We start from the raw sequence: 24,308 nt of genomic DNA, 5'->3' as shown, positions 1-24,308 counted from the left end.
TGTCACTGATTTCAGTGCTACTTGTGAAGGATTCTGCTACTGAAATGCAGAGCATGCGTACCTGTATTAGCGTGTCTCAGGAAAAACGTGAAAGGCCTGTCTGCTCTGAAAATGGGCGCTCGAGATCTCTTTAGTAATACCATTGCTGTAATGCAACAAAGAAAACATGAGTAAAATGTGTCTACTTTCATTCCATCTTCTGTACAGTGCCTGCAAGGTCTGATGTTTAGTACCTTGAGTTTCGAGGTTTTTGAGTTGCTCCTCTGCTTTAAGAATAAAACAACAATTTTATCCAACAGTGAAATCAGTCTGGGTGAATGAACAAGTCAAGTGTTCTGAGACTGCGTTGAAGGTGATTCCTGTGTATTTCATTGCCGAAGTGAGCCTGTCTGGCTTTGGATTTCAAAGGTAACGTAACTTTTGTTATCACAGCCCTAACTCTGCTGAAGCCGTACCATGCTACTGCCAAACCCATCAGCCAATTCCAGCTATGCTATTCTGGTAAAAAAGATAAGGCACAAATGTAGTCCCTTGTCTAAGTGGGTGACAAACAGCAGAGAAATATCTACAAATCCTGGAATTCCTCTGTCAGAACTCTCAACAAAACCTGATTATCCTCAATCTCAATTTATGACTGTCCTTCCCCTCTCTGGTTATGGGTTAATTATTAGATTAAATGTAGAGTCCTTAAGTATTGTGATGGCTCAGCTATTCTTAAAATACACCTTGTTTGAATAAATTCTTCCTTGTAGCTATATAGTATGAAGAATACATTGCCACCCCCCCCAAAAGCAAAAAACCCCACATTTGGATTATTTTATAATGAACAGTTAAAACAATGGAACTAAAATTTAAGACTCTGCAAAACTAGTTTGAGTGGCACTATTTCATTGCTCCTAAAAAAAGGTGCCTACTTTAGCTTTCAAGCCACTGTGTGACTGGATCCAGAGCTTTAAAAGTAAACAAAAATAATGATACCTTTTAAAATCAGCTTCTTAGCTTGGCCTCACCAGACTTAAGGGAAGTTATGGCATTGGTTTCAATGGGATAAAGGTCTGATGTCTGACTGCTATTACCCTTAGTCTTTGGTATGTAATTGAAGCCCCCTAAAAGCTTTTATTTTGTATGGAAAACACCAGAAAAATTACTAGAAATATTAATGCCCCAGTAGATATTAAATTGTCATAAAATTTAAAACTACAGTTCTGCAGAAAGGTTAACTTAGTTAATTTTCACTGTAAATCCACATATGTACAGCATGTGTCTTATTTAAAGTTGCTGTAGGAGGATACTGCGTCAAATCAGGTGTGTGCTCAGGTTCCTTTTGGCATCGTGACCATGGGATGTCTGAAGTGAGGGGAGGTGACCTCACAGAGCAGCCCAGCGTCCTGGGCACGCCAGTGAGATGCACTGCGGTGCTCTCCCTACGTGCCTCCTGGATTTATCTCTGAAAGAAAGGCAGGCAAGCAGGAGAAATAGGAGAGACCCAGATCTTGCCCTGATCTGCAGTCAAGGACCACCAGCATTTGCACTGTGTGCGTGGAGCATGTCTACAGTCAGCCATAGCCCAGGGAAGCAGAAAGGCAAGGTGTGGTTAGCGATCGCGCTTCTGCTGTGCTGATGTTTGAACAGCTTGAGGACATGATCAGCTTCTAGAGAGAAGCAAGTGGCAATAATGCCTACGTAGTCCACGCAGGGGTCCAGGCCTGCTGCTGTCTTTCACGGTTGTAGCATCTCTGGAGTGTGTGAGGCTTCCAAGAGGAAAACAACCAAGCAGGGACTGCCTTTGACAAAGCTCATGTGACAAAAAAAAAAAAAAAGGGGGGATTGCACAGCTCAGTAATTTTAATTCCCCTGTTTTATGTAAGCTGTGATGAAGGATTTCTATTGAGATGTCATTCAGCTTGTGAAGGTCACTTATTGGCTCTACAGTCCATAGCTGAGATGCTACTCTGAACCTCCCCTCTCAGTCAGCCCCAGCAGCTCACGTGGAAATGACCTGTTAGCAGAAACTACTGCACGCAAAGGTCACACCTCAAACTACATAAGAAACAAGCCTGTCTTCATAGTCATGAAAACAAAACTTCCCCGTCGTGACCTTCAATGCTACCAAAGGGATCATCTTCACAAAACAAACCCCGTAACAGTTCAGGAGCTGCGAACAAAACACTAGTAACCTTTTTCCGTTCTTTGCTTTTATGATCTGAGCAAACAGATCTGACTAACAGAAAATAGAGTGGTCTGTTTTCTTAGACTAGACTTTCCCTGGGCCAATAAAGTTGGTTTTCACTTGAGTCTTTACATGTTAGTCTAAGATCAAAGGTGGAAAGGGAAGAGTTTTAAGAGTTTTTATGAATAATTACAAAGGTAATATGGAAGCATGTTAAATCTAGAAGTTTAAGTTTAGGTTAATATTTAAATGCTACTATATTTTTTTTAAATAAAAGACTAGTTCTTTCTGTAGTGATAATCTTCAGAAGTGAAAAGTAAAGTTTGTATATCTGATTTACCTGTAGCCCCTGATGCCTTTGTACCATCTTCTGTTACTTCAATCTCTGCTTTGTGAATAGCTTCTGAAATATAAAGACTACCTTGCTCTGCGAAAAAACCAACAAATAAAACCAAATAAACAAAAAAACCCACCAGAAATTAAGAGTTGTTTTCTGAATTATATTTCAAACACCTTTTTTTCCCCAGAATCTAAGGATGAGATAACTGTTAGATATTTCACCCAGGCAGCCCATTCAATGACAGTATACCCAATACAATCTATGTCACAGTATTAGCTTTTCTTCTGTTGTAAATTACTTCCACTGGCTCCTTTCCCACATCATGTTCGGAAAGACAGCACGGTATAAACCTGCCTTTCAATTGCTTTTTCTGTATCTGGCTTCCACATTAGAACATCCTCAGCTCTAATTTCAACTCAGCTCTTGATTTTTCACGTGTGTGCCTAATACAGATGAGCGTAGACAGTCTGAATGTCTAAGCTAGCTTGATATTACAGACTACTTAGCATGTAGCTGAGATAGTATGACTGCATGGCTTTTGGACCAGCGTCACCTTAAGTGCAGGCAACTTGGAGAATTAGCTAAAACGTTCACGTGTTTCTTGAACCTATCTGCCTGAACGTGCCCTTTGTCAGAGTGCAGCTTGCTGGATGGCCCAGGTGCCTCCGACTGCTACAGGAAACATGGATCCTGCTTTCAGACAAGCAGAGAAGTTCTTGGGAAAGGATCACAACTGTGAACACAACATTGGGATGTTTTTCTCCTTAAAGGCATTTCTGCTATTGACTTCCCATTATTCAGATCTGCTTTCTAGTCTTGGGAGGGGGAATGACAAGATTTTTGACTGTGTGTATCGGTGTAAGCATGGAAGAGCTGCGAGGTGTCCTCACATTTCTCCTGGTGGATCCAGCGGCAGTATGGCCTGTTTCCACCGATGTCCAGTGGCGGGAGCTGGGCTCAGGCTACAGAAGAGCACCACTTCAACACCAACACAATATAGGAACATCTTTAAAGTGAGATAACACACAAGGAAAGCAATATTAGGCTACTTCAATCTAGGGAAGGCGGTGTCTCGGATCTCTCCATTACTGAGAGAAAGAGGCAGGTCCCTTGCCAGCATGAGTAGGAATGCACATGTTCGACTGCTGCTTTGATTTTTGATAGAGCTTTAAGTCACCATTGCAAATACCCTCTTCTCCCTCACTTCTACCTGTGTTTACCCATTCTTTCATCTTTATGACTATTTGCCCACTATATGGACAACAGCAGACTGAATGCTGAATGGGAATTACTAGTTTGAGAGTTCTCCCAGGTTGTGGTTGAAAGCAAGGTTACATGGTGAGAGTAGAAAATAATTAACACAGTGGAGACAGTGAATGAACACTGGATCAAGGAACTGTTGGAAAGGAAACTGCAGGAGAAACTGCTCTTCAGGAAGAAGCGATGGGACTGTGACATGAAATGGAGCTTGGAAAAAAATAAATTTCAGAAGAACACGAAGCAAAGCATTACAAGTCTGTTTCTCCCCAGCTGACTGTGGAGGGCAGATAGTGGGGAAGGTTGCGAGGCTTTTTCTTCCTTGTCTGAGGATTGAGTCTGACATATAGGAGAACACATGGAAATATGAAAAGAGGGTTTTATCTGTTTCTACCTGAATTTTCTCCAGTCAAAAGTCTGGTATGGATACAAGAGAGACAAAACTGGGGAGAGGCAGAATTTTTTAAATTAGATAAATCTAACATATTTTGGAGGAAAAAACACCCAGGAGCTTTCAGACATAAAGAAGCTATTCTAGGTCTGAAATGATGTAACATATTTTTTTGTGAAATGTGGTCCGAGGGTAAATATTCTGAAGATTATGGCTTTGGCTTCATATGGAAGAGGAACTGAAAACTCACCTGTTCTTTTTCCAGCTGTATCTATTGGTTAAAAAAAAAGATAAACCTTCCTTATAAACTCTGCCTTAGATAACTCTTAGACCACCATAGCTATAACCTTACTATTACGATACATAACTGAGTAGTGTAAGAGTAGAACTGAGAAGGGCTTCAACATATCCTTTAATCCTTAACCCTGCCACAGGCAGGATCAAATAATCCTACAAGCCTTACCCTGTATGACGTGAAGCAGAAAGCCACCGAGTTGCACAGCAAAGAAGCTGCTAAATGAGATTGTTAATGGTCTAATTCATTTCTCAAAGTATTTATCTTATTTAAATAGACATTAACTTTATAAAATGCATCCTTGTGCACTTTATTGCTATATTAATGTTTGCAATAAACAAAGCGGCAGGCTTTAACAAATGATTGGATAGTAACAAATTACTTTTAACATGCATCTCTTTGCAGTCTGAGATATGCGCTGCAATGAAAAAATGCTATGTTCGATTTTAAAAGGGGTATAAAAACCCCATAAGTAATGTGCCTTCTGAGGTTTGCCCCAGAAAAGCAACCTTTCTGTAAAAGCAGGTTTTTCTAAATTAGAGGAATTTCTTGTCGTATCTCCCTTTATTTACTCACATGCACAAGAATTGCATGAACCCTCTGCATCTCTGGGAGCAGCTACTACTCTGAGTCTTTACCATGAGGAGAAATGACTGAGTTGAAATAATTTGTGTTGCTGAAAGTAGTTATTAAAAAAAATAATATATATTTTGGCTTATTTTAGTACTTTAAATAGGGATAAAAATTTTCCAAGTAGCGGGGTAATTTCAGACTTCCAAAACCAAGACAGTTTACAATTGTAACACTAGTATTTTAGCACTGGTAATTTAGTGCACTTGTCACTGGATTAGCAAGACAACATAGCACGGGCGTATGCCAAATGCTGTTTGGGTCAATATTGTTCGCGGTGTCAGGAGCTGGGATACCGACTTGTTGGACCAGCATCCCTAACTGTTAAATGACTATTAAAAACACAAATAGGAATTCAAGTTTTACTGAAGTATCCTAAATTTCTGAATAAATAACCATTTTCTAGGTCTATGTTCTCTTCACAGTTTTAATCTTAAAGGAAGAAGGGGGGTGTGTGTGTGGAGTAAAATAAAGCAAGAACAAAACCAACCCTGTCCCTTTCAGATTCCTCTTTCCTACGACACAACAGCTCAAAATACAGTTACCGGTAACAAAGTAACACAGTTGAGTGTGAACTGTGTTTTAGCGTTTCACATAAGAAGAAGTACAGTCAATTCAGAAGGCCCAGGCCTACTGGATCATTCAAATGTCAGAGTCTACAACTATTGCATCGGTGATCATTTTTTATTCAGTCAAGCCTCTTACCTGAAATACCTTTAAAATTAGCAGTGATGGGATCAAATGCGTCTCTAATTCCCAAGGCAGAAAAAACTGTCTTTAGGTCAAAAAGGCTTTGAATACTGAACCTGAAATTAATATGATAGATTTTATTTAAATGTTGGATTCGTAGATTCATAGAGCCAAAAGGTGGAACAGATGCAGTTTATTTCAGGCCTTTGCATTTCATCCATTTCTGTATAAGCCCAATGCCTCCCGTCTGATTAAGTGTACTTTGCAGAAACGCAACTCATCTTCACCTGAAGGTGTTAGCAGAAGGAATCCCTCCCCCCTATCTATTGCAATCAGGCTGCCTCTCAGTCTTCTTGACACGTGAACTCTGCATTTCCCAAGTGTCCTCTTTTTAACAATCTTGTTGGCTGTAGCAAAGGGCCCTTTGAACCATTTGCAAAAGATTAGCTTGGAGAAAAAGAACACTAATATACCAATTGTTTTCTAGCGCTTTGTTGAGGGGGGGAATGTATTATAAGAGATACGTATCGAAGCCCTTCCAGGCTGATCCATACAATAGGCATGGCCACAAAAGGCCCTGCTGCACCTGATTCCTTCTGCTATGCAATTTCATTTGACTAGATGACAGCAAATACCTCCAGGCTGTGTGCGTTTGCTAGCAACAGCGAACGGCTAATGTGGAAAATGGATGGCTGAAACTTGCTTTGTGCACAGAAAGATGGGTGTGACTGGTGGGGGCCCCAAGTTCTTTTTAGAGTACTTTTGTAGCATACCAGCAAGTTGTAAAAACAAGCTGTTGCATTTTTTTAAAAAGTCACATGTTTACCCTTCCTTAAGCAAAGAGAAAAAACAGAGTGCGGGAAAGTGCCAGGATTATTTCTCTCTTTTTAGATCTTTAAAGGATTGTTATACCTCGAACAAATTTTAAGTAAAAGCTGCACGATCAACTGAAATACTTGGCTTTTAAAACAGTACAGAGCATACAAGAAAGTTTTGGCATTCTCATCTCACCTCTTCATGGCTTGAGAAAAGGTTAGAGCTTTTCTGATCACGTGATGAATAACAAAACTGAAAATAACTAATTTGATTCTGTCTCACACATTGCTCGTGTCAGCACTCTCACACAGAATTCTAACAACTGAAGTAATGAAGCCATCTTGCAGTATTAATGTTGCTTACCTAGGTAGAAAAATATCCATCTTCATTCTTTTTAAGCTGTTGGCCCAGAAGGTTATGGTTTTGGCAGAAAGGTGAGACTCAATCTGGGACAAAGATGTTCTTCTGTGGCTGGGAAGCATTAGGAACATGCTGAGTTTCTCCCCCAGGTAAGGTAACTCGACCATGCTGAAAGCCTCCAGAGCTGCAGTCTGGAACTGGCCTGTAGGTGGGCAAATATAGATCATATTTCAACGTTCAAGTGGGGAAAAAGCCCCAAAACCCACAACTCAAGCCTGGGTCAGCAGATGTTTCAGAAGAGCAGTGATGGGGTATAAGGGGTTGCCTCTAGCGCATGGGCTCTTGCAGCCAGCTCAGGTTGCTCTTAACTCTCAACAGTGGCTCATCTGAATAGAGCTGATTGTGTGATTGAGATAGATATAGAGATATAGAGATATATATATCTTGGCAGAAAATGCCAATGACAGTAATAGTACCTGAACCACTGTCTCAACAGAGCAGGGATATTTTATTACTTTCTCATATAGTAGCTGTGCTCCTTGCTCAGTGTTTAAAAAACATTACTGAGGCAATTACAGTAACGTTATGGTGACTGTTCCTGCAATGCATGTTCTTTGAATAATCTTACAATTTTCTCGTATCTTTCACTAAAAATTCACTACTGATAGAAATAACAAAACCAAACTGAAGTGTCCTATTTAATTAACTGAAACCTACTTTGCCTCGTTTCCATCTTTACTACCTTTAAAGATCAGTTTTAACCTTATTTCAAGAAACAAATAGCCACATTAAACAATAGTTAGATTTGTGCTTATTTAAGCACCAAATTTATTATTTTTAAAAATCTAGGCACAAAGACCTATCAAAATCAGGCGAAGGTTATAAAAACTAGTCTCAAAGTAAAAGCTGGTGGGCTTCCAAACTTAGAATTAGTTATGCAACAATTTGTAGCAGCCATTTAAAAGTACCATTTTAGTTCCATATTTCAAAGAAAAATTAATCCAGGTGTTTCCAATGGACTCTGTTGTACAGTAGAACAGATTCAATTATCACAATTTTAGTTTCTTATTTTTTCTTCTGTTAATCCAACAGACAGCATTTCAGTAGCACTCAGCAATAGTTAGCAGACCAGGAGTTAAATACAAGTCGTGAGCAAATTACTTGTTGCCTTTGCTGCAGGCCATCCAAAATACTGTATCTACTCTGTCTTCACCCAGCTGGAGTAGTTGCATCTTCAAGGGTAGATACCCCTGACTCAAAAAGCGTGAGTTATAACAGAATACAGGTAGCTCATATTCATGATATCTAAATATTTGCCAAGAAATACATAGCTATAGGATGTCTCAAATATTTAGTGTACAACATTTGTTAGTTTTGCTGTTATGGACTAGATAGAATTCATTAAGTGTTGATTATCCTGCTGGATTAAATTTTAGGCTCTGAGGTTAGCCCTCCTGCCATGCAACGTGGAGAGGGAATTGTGCTGTTAAAACCGCCTCCCAGCACGTGCATCGTTTGCTGGGAAAAGACCTTCTGGTTTGTGACAGGCAAAAAGGGAAGATTTACGTGTGTAATGCACTGGACATGAGCGGTTTAATTCGTGAGCATGCTGCTATTTTGAAGTCAGCACATTCTGTACAAAGGTTATTCAGCCCTTATTTGTTAACTAGAAAGAAAATCAAAGACTTCAGATTACTGGGTCAGAACATTTAGTGTTCTTTACTTGAACTGGTTTTGAGCATCCCATAAATATTACATATATGCTAAATCAGTATTCAAATATAGTTAACAAATTGCTTGGAAAAATAAGTATATAAAATAGATGCAGTGTTCGAAAGGCATGTTGTGGATTTGTAATGCTGACATTTTCTTACAGCAGTGTTAATTGTCCCCAGACTGATTTGTTCTGGGTGGCCATGTTAAAAGGGTAAACGATGTTGTAATGCTGCGATCGGTAACAGGCCACAGCTAGTCTTTCTCGCTCTGTATTTTGGATCCTGATGGGAAACAGCTGCAATCATTTAGTAATGAAGGAAAGTTATCTCATGCCTCTGTTTTGTTGCACTGAACCAATCTTTTGTATTAATTTCAAACTGATTTGTTAGAAATATTTCTAGTGACAAAGACTGAATTGGCCCTATCAGATCCGACAATCAGCAAATTTTAAATGATCCTTTTCGTTTCAGCTTTCCTCAAAAGTCTCTCCAGCTGCAGAGAGCTCACGCGTTTTGGACTGGCTGAAAAGGTAATCCCAGTATTTTTGCTAACTTTCCTTTTCTGTGCAGATGTTTAATGCTTCAGCTACCTGCTTAAGGATGTTAGGACGGAGTTCTTGTGTTTGGGCCGGACAAGAACAACTAAAGATTCCACATCAAGTTAGCAACGGCTCAGGAGCAAATATATGGTCAGTCAGCAGCTCAGCTGCTGAATTTCTGGTCACTGGTCTTTACCTGAGATGTCCACTTGCGTATGCACTGGCAGCCCCCTGCCTTCCATCATTTTAGACCTCTCATTTATTTATCTCACTCTACTGAAAGAGAAAGTTCAGAGAAAAGGTCTGTTCCTGAGCTAATAGGTGTGTGTTAGTCCAAAGAAACCTGTTTGTTGACCTGAATAGCTCACAAAGAAATGAAGGGTGAGGCTACTCCACATATATCAAGTAGCAGAGGCCCTGCAGTGAGCTGGTGATACAAAATCAACTAGGGCTGAAAGATCATGAGTTGATGTGGTAGTTTATGTTGCTCAACAGCAAGGATGATGAGGTGTAGGGTTTTGGGAAGGGAAACTCTGCACTCATCAGTGAGGTCAATTAACACCCTCAGTTGTTTTTACAGCTGACAAGGTTGTTATAGAGCGCTGGGAGGTGTTGATCAGGGAGGGATGGTGCATGGACAGTAGACATTTTAGGAACCATTTTGAACCCAGGATGTTTTGTGATTGCCTGGGATTATAAGGAGTCAATTTGGTCACCCAGGTGGTCTCTTCATTTGATGGGATTTCTTCTGAGACTTCTCCTAGCTGGGAAAATAACACATCTTAGTGCAGTAGCTGTCAAAATTAAATAAATAAAACGGTTCCATGTTGTACAATAGAGCAATTTTGGATCAAGAGCAGTTACCGTAGTTAACTTCGGCTGTGTGATGCATTGTGGGCACTTTCAGGGTTGAGCCCTCTGCCGTGGTAAAAGGCAACATCTGGGTATCCGTAAAGGAAAACTTCTTTTGCCACATGCTTTTGAAGTACATGGTGCTCACCAGGGAGACCTGGCTGAGCGGCGACCCTGCGCTCTCCAACGGCATGCCATGCACACCTCCATCTGCAAGGAAAAGAAGCAGGGAGGGGGGCATACACCATCCTACTCACCCAGGCCTAAAGGCCAGCTCTGTGTCAGTAAATAAAGCAAGCCGGGACTGCTCTCTGTCCCTAAGGGCAAGGGGCACAATTCACAACGCACTGTTAAGCCTCCTACCTTCCCCTCCCCACCTGTACGTGGACCACATCGAGTTGCCCATTGGTCCATGCTCTCCCCAGGACCAAGCTCGAACTGATCAATATTGAGGGCCAAAGCTGTGCCAGGACTATGCTACTCGCTGAACAACATGGATGACAGCAGCCCGGTGCTCAGCACCATGCCCTGGCCCTAACTGGTTTTCCAGCTTAAATGTGCTCACACGTACCTTGGCGTGGTTCATTGTTAGCAGCAGAAATCCACCATGAAATGGCTTCACGATTACAGACCACCTTATGAAGTAACTAAGTCAACTGAAGATCGTATCCTAGTTCTTCCCCTCTCCTAATTACTTGGCAGTTCAGCTGATCCTGCTTGGGGTATCTCAAAGATTTTTGAAAGTGTGATCCACTTCTAATTCATTGATACGCATGTGAGCACCACAATATGAACTCCCATTTTAGTACCTGCTTCTAGAGCAATGCTTTTCTATCATGGAGCTGGATCACTTATTACAGTTCATTTGAGAAGGGTAGAAGTTTCTTTTTCAATAGTAGCTTTAACGTGTGTGTTGAACATCACCTCACGTGGTGATGGCCAAATTAACACTCGTGTAACTTAAGTTGATGGGGCAAATCAGGAATTGATTTGCTCCGCTGCTTCTAAGGACTTGCTTTTTCAATTATTTTTTCATTAACACAGAATTTAGTTTCATTACTTTTCTTGCTTGCGTGGAAAGTAAATTCTTTTTATTTCCTATTTTGACTTTTTAAACTCGGCGTCTGACTGCTAAGCTTACAGCCCTGCATGTACCCCACAGCAGTATGAAAACATTCAGTGCAGCAAACTCAGACCCTGGGGAATTTGGCTGCTCTTCATTAAAACTGAAAACAGTGCAAAGGATTGCCATTTTAAAAATTAGAGGAATGAGGCCAAGCAGTTACCAGCTTGATACTGCAAACGTATACCCACAGATGCAGGCTTACTCTAGCTCTTTCCTCATGATAGAAATAAGCATCAGCACAAGAACTAGATTTCCCAGCTCTCAGCCGTGGTTTGGACAACACGGAATGTGGCAAAAGCTTTATACTTGGTTAAATGCAATTTCTCTCATTACTCTTATTTTACATTTAATTCACGTGCAATCGTTCTCATGGGTTGTTACGTTACCTCCAAGGTTACCCGTGATCCATTCTTGTATTTGGGCTGCGGTTCTGTTGGGGTCAGTAAGGTTGGTGTGCTGCAGGCTGCTGTTTGCCCAGCGTGCGGCACGTGCTGTGAAGCGGGGTGAGAGCTGTACGCCAGCATCCACGAAGAAGGAGCATGCCAGCTGAACCACCGTGCCTTGGCTGGAGTCCGTCGCTCCTTCATACACTGTGTGCAAGAAATCCTGCACGCTTTGATCTGCCGGGCGAGAGAGAGGGAAAGACTGCAATTATCATGTTGAGGTTAAGGAAAGCAGAGATTGCACCAGGGTTCTGCAGCTCTCAACTCCAGTGCTGACACTGGTGTCCTGTGACAATTAAAGCACTATAACAACTGAAGCACTCACAACTATGTCTGCTTTGTTTTCTGAAGTACAATTATATTTCCCATTTGATACTATTTTTTTAATTTGTAAGAACCCTCAGACCATTTCCTAAAAACACTATTCTTTGGTTCATTGTTCCCTGATTTGAACAGCTGATTATTCCTTATAGATGTAGTATTTTGCACCTGTCCTTACTGAATTGTGTCCTACTCACTTCACACATTTCTCCAGTTTTCCAGGATCCTTTTAAATTCTATTCTGATCTTCCAAAATGCTTGTAGCTGTTACGAGCTCAGTGTCATTCAAAAACTCAGTAATGTATTCTCTAGTTTGTTGTCTACTAATGAAAATATTGGAATAATGCCCCCGTCTCCTGTTCCTGGGGAGCTCATGGTCGTTCAATGGTGGTGGCTTCAGTGATGGACACAGGGTTGAGGTGTGGGCCCAACGGGAACATGAGTCCTGCAAACTTAGAGGGTCTTGTGTTTTTAAAATCACAAAGTTTCTAGCAGGCTTCCCTGAAGGGTGATTTAGCAGCCATTTCTGGCTGTCTTCATCTTGCTTGCTGTAATGGTTTGTGGTGGGATGGTTCATGCTGAGGTGACCTCCCGAGGCCTGGGACTTGCACTTAGTCTGAATGATGTTATGGACTCTGCGTCAAATGTCCTCAAACTTCCAGTGTTCATGGCTCAGCCCCTTTCCCATATCCCTTGTTGTGCTTTGAAGGAGACTTGCCTACACACAGCTTATATATGTCTTGTTGAGGTTGTTACTTGCCTTTAAGATGTTCTCAGCAGGTTCCTCCTTATATAAATAAGTATTCCATGAGGACTGGGCAATGTCTGGAGTACTGCCCTTCTTCAGCAAGACATCAGTGCATCTTGGCTCTCCAGGGCCACCAGGACCTTTCTGATTTCCACACCTAGTGTCCCAAATTCTGTGTGAAAACTCAGCATCTCACTGTTGTATATGAATTGCTGGCCGCCGTTTCCAAGAGGAGTCAGTATTGTGCCCCTTTCTTCTCTGGGTTGCTGTACTTGGCTCAGGTGCTCCTCTGCCCTGACTTGAAACCCCAGGGTGTCCTGAGCAGCTCACAGGTATCTGGCTCCTCATGAGCATGGCTGGGCTTGCGGTTATGGGCTGGCTGGAAATCTTTTTGACTCCAGGGAGACCTTAGGCTAAGGGAGGAATCACCCAGTTTATCTGCCTGTGGGTGTAGGCAGTGCTGGAAGTCAGGCTGGGCTGGGCTGGGCCTGGGACACGGGCTGTTCACTGGGGAAGTCCATCCTGCCAGGACCAACCCGTCCCAGGCTGAGCGTCAAGTCAAGGGCAGGATCGCCAAGAACCTCCAGCTGACAGCCAGGTCATCAGGAGACTTTTACTACATTGGTTCAGATTCTTGATGGGGTAAAAGGGAGAGTTTCACGTCTCACGATTTCTACCACCTGAGAATCCAGTGCATGTTTTCTGACCTAATAGTGCTCTTTTAATAACCTGCAGGAAGACTAATCACCTATGGGAAGCGTGGTATTAAAATTTAGATCTATTACTCTTTAAGGGATAAAATATTTAACTCCTTGAACAGATGTCAAGAAAACTCACATGGTCTGAGGTGTAAAGTGCTTTTCTTGTGTGTTTTGCATTAGTGCGGGAGCATTTGGCAAGCTCTCTGGAGGATGTGAGAAATCAAAGATGGTAAATTGGAAGCAGATGTTAGCGTGAGGTGTGGTATCCTGAGCTTGTAACTTCAGTCATATCAAAGTCCTTAGCTAACCAAAGTCCTGAATTCTTACTCAGAAAACAGTTCAAAATTGCTTTAAAATACTCTACCATGGATAAAATAAAACAGCAAGGAGAAAGAATTTTAAAGTATGTCATTTTGCCTGTGCTGTCTAGAGAGACAGCCCTTTATACACTGTTTTTCTTAGTACTAGAATAAAGGTGAACAAATCTTCCAAACATTAAAAGAAGATTACAAGTGCATGTAAGAGCGGATTCTCCGTGAATAGTGACTGAACCATCAATGTTTTCATTGTTTTCAGCCTGCTAAGGTTTTAATCACATCCTTCATTATTATTTAAGACAGACTAAAAGAAACATGAATGCAAACATCTAATGGAGGAAAGGAATTTTATCAGGTATGCTTATATACGTGATTTGGTTTTACTCGTCTGATAGGAAATTTGATCTAAGCATTTGATTTTTTTATTTGACTTAAAACATTTGAGGAAGTGGTTTCCTTCTCTGTCACTGGAAATGTGCTGTTATAAGCAATAGCAATAGATCCCATCCTACTTTATTTTCACATTCATGAATTAATATTACTGAAAGCCAAAGTTCATGTGGCTTGTGCCACAGACAAGTAAAATGGAGATGAAATGTCTGCTTGATACGATGTGCCACATGAGAAGAAGTAAGGCAGCGCAGCAGAGCTAGCAGGTCATTAACAACCTCTGCACTGTTACATTTTGCGTGGAGGCCCGTGCCTGGATTTCACTGAGCAATATGATTCTTAAGGTTCTTTCTTAATGAGCAGATGTGCAAAGCAAGGTATAATCCTTGTATGAATTAGTGTCGTTCAAATTACCCCGCTGAATTTGCAGAAACAGGAATCTTACAGGCAAGCCTTCGTTATATCAGCTGCTGATAACATAGGTGCGCTGTCCTTGTGTCAGTACATGCAGCTGTATCTGTATTTATGTGCCGGAGTTAGCTCTTACTGCTGGGTTGGTTTTGAATATTGGTGCCATACAGAATGGTAACGGTGACTGAGGCAGGCTACAGCACAGGGTGGTGAAATTGCTGTAGGTTTTATCTTTAGTGTTCATACACTGAAAGTAAATTTTATGCTGAGAAATAGCGGTGTCATCTCTATACATAGTTCTTGTATGTAAGCTGCAAATTTTGAAGATGAGGCAGTCATCTGCTTTTCATAAACATTGTGCCCGTAATGTGAAATAGTTTTTGATGTGTGATGTGAGATGGTAGGATAATCCAGAGCTAAAATGAAAACAGCATCCTTAAATTCAGCTGATTTAATGCTGGATTTTAAGACATCTGCCTTCTCCATATCCCTTCCAGATTCCCAGTGAGTTTTATTTTAGCCTGCTTTCAGGGAAAGATGCAATTGCACCATCCATCTGTCAGTGTATATCTCTCTCTGCCAGTCTCCTAATAACTTTTCATCTTTTTGGCCAGTTGTAATAACATTAGAAAAGAGTGCAAAGGCTTAAAGATAATTCAGTTTCTATAGGTTTTGTAAACTTTGTTAATGGGATAGGAGAGAAAATGGCTGTCCTCTGCCTGGCACCTCCTCACGGAGGACACAGGGGAGGCCAGGACACAACGGACACGATGAACCTCTGGGAAACCAGGAGCAATTCTGCTGATCGTGGAAGTAGCTTTTCTAGACACAGTTGCATTTTGGTGAGGTAAAAGAGTAAGCACTGGCCAAGAAAGAAGAGGAATAATACACGCATATCAAATATTCCCTTGAGTTTCCTTTGTCCAGCTGATACCTGGCTATCAAAGATGGAGAAAACAGTCCTACGCTACATCTTGCAGTGAGACAGAAGACAGAAGTTTTGTATGGTGTGTGCAATTGCTGTTTCCTTAGTAGAGCTGTGAATTTACTGCAAAATGTAAGAAAAGAATTATTTTCTTAAGCAGTACATTACCATGAATGTTGTACCCTAGGGCATCCTGCAGCTCCATAAAGGTATTTCCTTGAGCTCCAAACTGCAGCAGCTCCAAAGAAACAGCCACACTTGCTGGAGAGACCACCAGATTGGTTCTGTTCTCTGTTTCAGATACATGCCGGTAGAGATTGATGGCAAATTCAGTCTTTAGCTCTTTGAGCTCATCATAGGAGATGCAGTTTCCTTTGGTTAGGCAGCAAGCAGACAGAATAAATGCAGAGAAGAAAAAGGGCAACATGAAGGCGAGCTGGGAACGCTCTCCGCCAGATAATCGTACCTGTGATTAATAATACAGATATGTTTAGAAAAGCAATAGATGACAGAGGAGCTTTTCTCTTTCCATCAGTGTTAAGATATCACTTGCAATAGTAATGATCACTGTTAAAATACTTGTCCAGGTCTACCCAGTAGCTATTTTCATAAAACAAACAAACAAAAAAAGATGTGGGGACACGCTGATGATTCTGTTGACTAACAAGAACTGAGTTTTGCAGAATGCTGTACCCATGTGGGGTGGTTGGCCATTACAGAGGCACAGAGCCCTCAGTGAAAAAGTCAGCTTCCTGCACGCCTGACGGGACACCTTATTGCGGTCTCTGTGCTGCTGAGCTCCCACTGCTTCTTTCTGTCCCCAGAAGAAAGTGGGTCGCATCCAGCGCTCCCAAAAGGAAGGCCACCCCTCGTGAAGTGCGGCTGCCCAACTGGGGTCTCCAGGCTGGGGTTTAGATCCAAGTTTGCAAAAGGCTGGCTTCAAATTCCTTCCCCCCCCCAGATATTCCTTCTGTGAAATTTATCCTGGTGAAAAAAAGTTGTATTTGCAAAAGGCTCCAGTGGCTGCAGCACGAAATCACTGCTTCAGATTTTTATGGGAAATCAAGCATTGGTCAACGTTATATTAAGAGGCACTTAGATTCATATTTAAAGGAATAATACTAAAATGACAGAATAGCTTTCTTTACAGAATTTCATCTTTTACATTGTATGCAAGTATATTTTAAAAAATACTGCACCTTCTTTCATGTCAGGATTTCCTACAAATCTTTCTCCATGCCCTTTGCTCTAGAGAGTACCTCTAATGCCTCGTATTTACTCACAGTTAGCTCTGTTAAATTGTCTTGCCTTTCTGTGTCCTTCTGGGTGTCTGAATGGAAGCTGTCTATGTACGTCTTGTCTCCTTCTTTAATAGGTAGTGGAGTAAAGACTAAGTCATGAGACTGCATTTAAAGGGATAGTCAGTGATCAGACTCTCTGTCGGCGATGTCTGTACCACTCTGTCCAAATTCCTGTAGGCTACAAGCTCTATGGAGAGCCAGGCAAAGCAGCATGCCACTGACCAGCAAATCCAAGGCAAGGAACAAAAAGGTACACATGGAGATACAGTCAGCAACTTCCTTGCAAGCCCTGCTCAAGCCTCATGAGACTTGTGACCTGCTGGTACCGAGCAAGGCATCTCCTATCTCTTCCCACCCCCCTCCTTCTTTTATATGAATTCCATTGATTCCTCTACCACGAAGGGGAAGAGAAAGGGCTCTCTGTGTACCAGGCACACAGCTATTTTTTTCCCCCACTTTGAGACTTTATTCAGAAATCCCATGCAATTAAAATGTCTTTATTTGCCATTATTTTTTTTTAATGCCATCCCAAATAGCAAGATTTTAATTTACTCTTTAGCTTCCAGGAGGAAAGAAATGGCAAAGCGGTGCACTTGAAGGACATCGAATGAGGAAGGGGTCACTTTGAATGAACCAGAAGCAGAAGAGCTGTGGTTGTGACCACTTTAAAAGCAGTTTCAGCTATTCATGGCTTTCTTCATGTAACAGGATCAAATCCTGCCCATCATATTCACAGGTTCAGCTTCACAGCTTCACAATGGCACCTTAGGCAAGTGAGATTTTGGCTTAAAAATGTGTGTAAAACGGCAGCTAACTGATCTTCATGGAGTTTGACATTATATATACACTTAGCTATTTTACAACATATGTTCCTGTTGCAACTGGGAGAGAAAACAGGGGGAAAAAGGTCATTAAAATCAAGTAATAGTGTTTATGTGCTACTGTTTCATTCTTAGTAGGAAAGAGCAGCCACGCAATTGAATTAGGGCCCAAATGAGCATGAAGGAATGGGCCTCCCTTTGTCTGTGTTTGTGCTGTTCCTCTCTTTCTGCTCTGTTGAGAAGATGACAGAATGGACACTGGGATCTGCCTCAGGATCCTGGGGTTTCAACCACATACCTGCTAGGGTGGATGAAGAGCAAGAGTTTGGCCAGTGCCAGTCTAGTACAACAGGCAGGGATGTAGCTTTTGCCAGGGATCTCAATGAGACCCTCAAGCTGAAAATTATATTTGGGTTTAAGGGTTTTGCTAAATGAGGACCTCTCTGCTGAAATTATCATTAATAGCGTCCACGGGACTGGACATATATTCAGAGGGAATGAAACGGAGACCACCAAGTGATTTCTCACAGGGCTCAGAGCTGTCGATGGATAAATTAACTCTGGTCATCAGTGGGTGACCATCAAAGCCACAGTACTGGCTTTGATGTGATATTCCCAGAGTCACCAGACCTGATGAGACATCTCCTCTGTGCTCTGCCTGATATTCTCCTGTGGATTTATTATGATTTAGAAGAAGAATATGGATCTCTGAAGGCTTTAGACATTACTGTCTAAAATTGACATTTAATTCCCACCTGGCAGAAAACGAAGGCAATGTTGCTATTCAGGTTTGGGCAAAGTATAAGATGTAACTGAAAATTGGACCCAGCATAAATGTGATGTAGGACAGCATCGTTTCTGTGGGAAAGAGGAGAAGAAACATTCTGGCTCATGTCTCATCACAAAGGGGACGTAGAAATTGGGGTGTTTGTTTCAAATCCTCCCTCTCTGCACCTGATTTAGGAAGGGAAAGCTGTGGAGGATTCTTAGCAGCAAAAACAATGTTTGTAGACAAGGAGAGAGGACTTAAGAAAACTAAAAATGAATAAATGCCATTCAAAGCAGCCATAGGGAATAAGAAATGAGTTTTACATATAATGAATAAAAAAGAAAATCCCTTAGTGAATGATTAGAAGGATAAAAGGCAGCGGAATAAGAAAGAAGGAAAAGTCAGTAAAACTAGCTGTGGTAAAAGAACAAGTTATAAAATACTAGGGGGAGGGCATGAACATTTATCACGATCAAGACCAGATCCAAAAATCTCATGCCCCTTCAGTTTAGCAGCCTAAATTTTAAGTTCCTCTTGCCAAAAGTGGGATCCAAAGCTAAGAACCGGGTGTCTGAGGAGAAGCTGGTGTCACGTGGGGGTGTGTCTGAAAACAGCTTGCCAAGTGAGCCTGGGGAGCCGGGAGGTGAGCTGTCCAAGTGAGGGCAGTTTGGGGCATAATCCAGGGGCTGCAAACCAAATAAGCCAATTATAGAAATTCCAGGTCAAAAAGAGAGGGGTCCTGGACCTACAGAAGTGTTAGGATTGGGCTGATGTGGAGAAAGGGAGTTTCTGGCTCTTTTTTAGTTCTTTTTTTTAGAGTCTTTAAACTTGCCTGTGTCCTAGTTTAGGCATCACATCTTGCTTCGACTCTTAATCTGGATATACATCACAAGGTACTGAGGAAAGTACTGATAAATTTGCTGGCAATCATTTTATTTTTAAAACGTTGGAAAAGCTTTTAAAAATTAATGCAATTGATTGGTCCCCAAGATAACTCTTCACAGATAGAAAGGGGCAGAGGTAGAAGTTGTATTTTGAGAAATGCTTCTTGACATTGAGATAATTTAGACTGCTTGTGAGGGAAGTGAGGAAAGGCACAAAATGAGGACGTCTGGAGAAAATACAGCACAGCGGTGTGCAGGTAGGAGGCTGCAGCACATGGTGCTGTGCCTCCATGGAGCTCCTCTGGGCATCTACAGGAGCAGCTCTGAGGGCTTCAGAGGGAGCCCAACCTCTCTGTCCCCTCAATCAGCAGAGAAAACCACCACTTTTTGAGAAGGAAAACAGCAAGAGCTTCCTGATGTGTGAGCAAGCCCCTAACAGGGAGCAGAGCTGGTGGGAAGTGCTGGAGAGAAGCGGGAGGTGGCGGCTGCTTTCACTGATGGATTAGATCTTGTCTGCCTCTGTGGTGTGCCAGCGCTGTTACTGTATGGGTCCTTGATGTCCTCCTGTGTGACCATCGTGGTGGGCAAGGGGACAGATTGCTGAAGGATTCCCTACAGCTCAGCAATGACAGATGCCATCATAGGTGGCTCTGCAATGTCTGATGTGAAAAACACGCAAGGGTAGAAAGGAGAGACAAGGGACAGAGAAATGGTCAGAGACAGCTCTTCTCCAGAGCTTAAGGTCTTCATGGGCCAGATTCTGCTCTCATGTACAGGAGTGTGAATGCAAACCATCGACATCAACTTGGGCCCTGGAGCAAATAGGGGGATGCTGGGGGAGTATGGGCTGGGAGGCTCCTCTGGGGGACGAGGTGCTCCCTGACTGTGGAAAACAGGCTCAGGGTCGAGCCTCCAAGGTGGTGGCACTGGGGAGGAAGGTGAGGAGCTTGTTCAGCCCTGGAAGCAGTTAGAAGTCGCAGGACTGAAATGAGAAACCAGAGGGAAAGGCACAGCCAGCACGGGCACTGTGGGCAGAGGGAGATTTATTTGGAAGCCATTTTTACCCCCAACTGTTTCTCCCAGGAGACTGGCATTTTCTCTGTTTTATTAATCTGTGTTCTACTAAAACCGAGCCCTGGTTTGGTGTGGCTGCTGACAGAAAAGGGGGAGCAGTTCTGCATTTGGGCTCTGCCTAGTTTGGGCTCCTGCAGCACAGACTTTACACAGAAATCCAGAGCAGAATTTAGCCCAGGGAAAGGCTGGAAGAGAAAAAAAGGTGAAAGGACCAGCTAAGAAGCAGGTTTTCCTCTTCAGAACCCTCTTGTTTACTTTCCTCTGTCAGGTTGGTCTCCAGCAATCTTCCTTTCACTCTCGCACAACCCTGTTATCAGCAGGATTACTGTACATTTACCCCTTCATAAATGAGAACAGAATTTAGTCTTCTATCTGCACCTGGTTTTTGTGTGCTTGCTCTCTTTAAGATATATAACCCTGGGGAAATTAAATTGAATCCAAACCAGCTTCCTTCCTGCTTACATCTCTCCTCCAGGAGAGAGCCTGCACTGCAAGATACCAACACATTTGCTCAATCAGGAAGAAGGTTCTGCTGAATTTCAGGATAAGAAAAATTTGCATCATCATTTCATACAGAGCTTATTCTGTGGGGAGGCAGTTGGCTGCAGAGCTGCAAAACACCCAGCTGCGCAAGTTCAAGTGAATTTGCTTACTGCTATCCGTGTGCCATGTGAAAACCACCACTGCCTCTGCCTCCCGCTGGGGCGTGAGCACAAAATCTGGCTCTTCAAAGGATGACCACTGTAGAGGATTGCCTTCAAAGAAGTCCAGTGAATAATTTCTGTGGGGCTTTAATAAAAGAAAAAACAGCCAGCTGACCCTTTGATGGCATCTCAGACCAAACTCCATGTGCTGGCATGGCAGCAAAACCCTCTGCGAGGCATGGTCTTGCTGAGCCGGTGACCTCAGTGCCAGTGCCTGTCTGGCCACGACCGAGTGGGGAGGACACATGGTGCAGAGCCCCACAGAGGGGCTCCATCCTGCAGGAGCCCCCAGATGCTGGGTCTAACAAGGAGCCCTGTTGCAACTACAGGCTTAGAGCATCTTATTTGCATGTGGTTTGAAGCAGGTCCCGGCTCCCATCCCTGAATGGTGCATATGGGGAGTGGAGGACTGGCAGTGAGGACCATTTACTCACACCCTCCTGCCCAGCCTCAGTTGGAAAGAAGCACTGTTAGCAGCAATAAAGAAGTTTTGGCAGTTCTCACAGCTGGAGGCAGCCTCTCTGCCCATGGCTGCAGGCTAAGTAGCAGAGGGACAGGGGCACAGGCTGGCTGTGACCAAACTGCACAGCACGTCATTTTCAGTCCCCTTCAGCCCCTGTGGCTCTAAAACATGAGTATCGCATTTTTGTGGGTTCATTTTCCTGTATCTCTAATACTGCAAGTGGAATAACAGAGCAGTGATTTTACAGCATCACACTGGGGATCAGGGTTTCCTGCCCTGTGACATGCCCAAGGGCACATGGGCACCCTTGGGGGTGCAAGGGCTGATGGGCTAGTGTTGGAGGACTGTGTGCAGCCCAGGCTTGGGGCAGGCTTTGCCATGGGGGCTTTAGGAATGAGTCCTGGAATAAACGAGCCCTGATCTGTACCCAGGGGCAGTTTTGGAGACAGTTAGTGGGAGCAACCCAAAATTTAGCCAGGGAGTAAGTTAACAAGTGGTGTGAGCTATCAAGACTGGAGTCAACTCCTTTTTCAAGTCGCAGAGTAGGCATTTCTAATGTGTTGTGTCTCTTCTGCAGCGGGAAGAATGGTGCCTTTCTCTGGTGGAAAGCAAAGCAAAGCAAACAGGAGTTCCTCTTTCACTGAATGAGGTTAACATCATAACACTGATGAAGTGATGCATGTCTTCACATGCAGAAGCATAGGCTGAATAAGGTCAATCTTCTAACTGATGGTGGCTGTTCTCATTATATGGTTTTCAACAGAAAATTCAAAAGGGCTAAGAAAACACAAGGACAAGATCACTTTTTTTAGGTTGATGAAACTTATTTGGATTAAAAAAAAATGAAGAAAAGCTGATTGAGGAGAGAGTACAGATTTTGTACATCCTTATTGTAATCCAAGTAGTTCTCCTATGCATGTCTCATAGGGCAAGATGGCTTAAGAGACTCCAGGAAAAACTATGTATGAGCTCCAAAGAGATAATATCAGCTGTGTATATATTTCCTGCAGTGTTATATGAGGATTTTAGTAGTAAAGCCTCTTCCCTGTGGACTCTGAATATATAAGACCCTCCTGAGTGGACAGATGACCTGTGGCAGCTGCTGTCACAGATCAGCTTCTTTGCTGCCTGCAGTAGCACAGAGGTGCTGCATCAGCATGCTCAGAGTTGACTCACCAGTTTGTGAAATGCCACCTCTGCCCCCAAAAGTCATCCTTTTGGTATCTGCAGATTTAAAATGCTTCTGGGGGAGAGTCAATACCCTGCATGGGGCCTGGTGGAAATTCACACTTGACAAGACATGACAGTGAGCCAAAAGCAGAGGTGGGGACCAACACTGGCAACATATTTTCCTCGCAGATGACTACATGAACTGACAATTTAAATACATTTACTGTTGACAGGGAATATAAAGTATGTTAAAAGCTGATTTTAATTCAGATGCCCCCCAAATGCTTATCTAACTGACTATCACAGTATTCTACAGTGCCAAATAAATGATGCCAAGTAAATGACATTGGAAGAGGTCCTCATATGAGCATGTTGCTAGCTGCAATTCCTGCTACTGATCTGGCTGAAATGACAGGGAACCAAACAGAAGACGAAAACATGAAGATGTTTATGAAGTTGCAGAGCTGGCTTCTCCTAAGAAGCTTGGTTTTCAAAAAGAGGGATTTGGCTGAGTAGGCGAGAGAGGGGAGATCAAATAGGAACTTCCAGAGTGAATAACGTGAATAACTGGCACCTCTGCATAGGCCAGTTCATCAGCTGTGGTTTTGCCTCTCCTGTGGCCTGAACTGACCACACTGATCCAAGCTGAAAGCCATGTTGCCAAACTGGCTTAGTACTGAGCCACAGCTTTTATATCCTGCCTGTCATCCCACAGATATCCTCCCTTCAGCCTGGGCATAAGGTCAGAAAACCAACTGGACCTAAGTGTGTAACATTTGACTGACCTCAGGGGCTGCTGGGGCCGCGCATGAGGACATGGGCAACAAGTCCCATTGGAAGTGTCGCGTGTGCCTCCCTGTGCTCACTGCAATTTCACAGCAAGCTGTTGTCCCACCCTCTCCCCTCAGCTTGTGATGTAGCCCTGAGCTGGGCAGAGAAGGAAGGCTGTGTGTATTTGTACATGTTGCACATATTTTCTCATGCACCCACTCTAGTGTGCCGAAGTTCACCGAAGCTAACCAAACCCTCCTACCAGCCAGCCCCAATCTTCCTCCCTGGAGGAGTTTCCTCCCTGGCATTCAGTGCCTCTCCACCAGAGCGTCCCACATGTTAATAGTTGTGACAAAGCTCAGATGTAGTTCACAGATGCCCCTGTACGTCAGACATTTCTCCTGACGATCTTGGCCGCATCTTTCCTAAGCAGATTTCTGTATTTGTGCTATCCAAATGCTGGCACGGCAGCACCAAAGAGCAGCAGTGCAGGTGGAGGTCCAAGCTCCGGAGGGCCTGGTCCAGCTCCCTTGCCAGCCTTGCTCCTCTAGAGCTCACAGCAGAGCCTTGGTGGGTTTTGGTGACAGCAGCGGGGGGTCCTTGCACTACCAGCCAGCACTGTGTGGAAAAATGGTCCTGCTCCACCATGACAGGCGAAGGAGAAAGGGTGGGTGGGGTGCTTCCTTCTCCCTCTGCTAGCAGGGCAAAACAAAACCTTTATTCTTTAGAAGCTGATCTGCTCTTGCAGCTTACTCCCCATTTCAGGTCATAATCCCTTTTGGTGACATCATAGGTACTGCTGTGGCCGCCAAAGTGATATCACAATGAAAAGCTTATGACTGTAAATGGGGAATAAGTCACAAGAACAGATGACCTCAAAAGGAGCTAATATCCTGTTATTATATAAATGTCCC

At 43.0% G+C, this 24,308-nt stretch overlaps 1 protein-coding gene across 1 annotated transcript; it reads right to left on the bottom strand.

The window, feature by feature from the left end:
• Positions 1-17: 17 nt before the first annotated feature.
• SERPINE3 (serpin family E member 3) lies at positions 18-16,846 on the bottom strand. Its single transcript, XM_009506643.2, has 8 exons — positions 16,721-16,846; positions 15,606-15,903; positions 11,568-11,801; positions 10,068-10,265; positions 6,953-7,151; positions 5,789-5,889; positions 2,511-2,597; positions 18-145 (listed from the first exon to the last, which is right to left on the bottom strand). The coding sequence occupies exons 1-8, from the start codon at positions 16,844-16,846 to the stop codon at positions 18-20; spliced, it is 1,371 nt and encodes a 456-aa protein (XP_009504938.2).
• Positions 16,847-24,308: the final 7,462 nt, after the last annotated feature.

This window comes from Phalacrocorax carbo, chromosome 1 (assembly GCF_963921805.1).
Source record: "Phalacrocorax carbo chromosome 1, bPhaCar2.1, whole genome shotgun sequence".
NCBI lineage: Eukaryota > Metazoa > Chordata > Aves > Suliformes > Phalacrocoracidae > Phalacrocorax > Phalacrocorax carbo.
This window is presented reverse-complemented; position numbering and strand designations above follow the sequence as displayed.

Bases quoted from the DNA above. Each gene is read 5' to 3' on its own strand.
- SERPINE3 (XM_009506643.2), bottom strand. From the start codon at position 16,846: ATGCAGTCTCATGACTTAGTCTTTACTCCACTACCTATTAAAGAAGGA. The intron at 11,802-15,605 runs GTAATGTACTGC...CTCGCCCGGCAG, and splicing joins CCTAGGGTACAACATTCATG to ATCAAAGCGTGCAGGATTTC. The intron at 146-2,510 runs GTAAATCAGATA...GTTGCATTACAG, and splicing joins AAAGGCATCAGGGGCTACAG to CAATGGTATTACTAAAGAGA.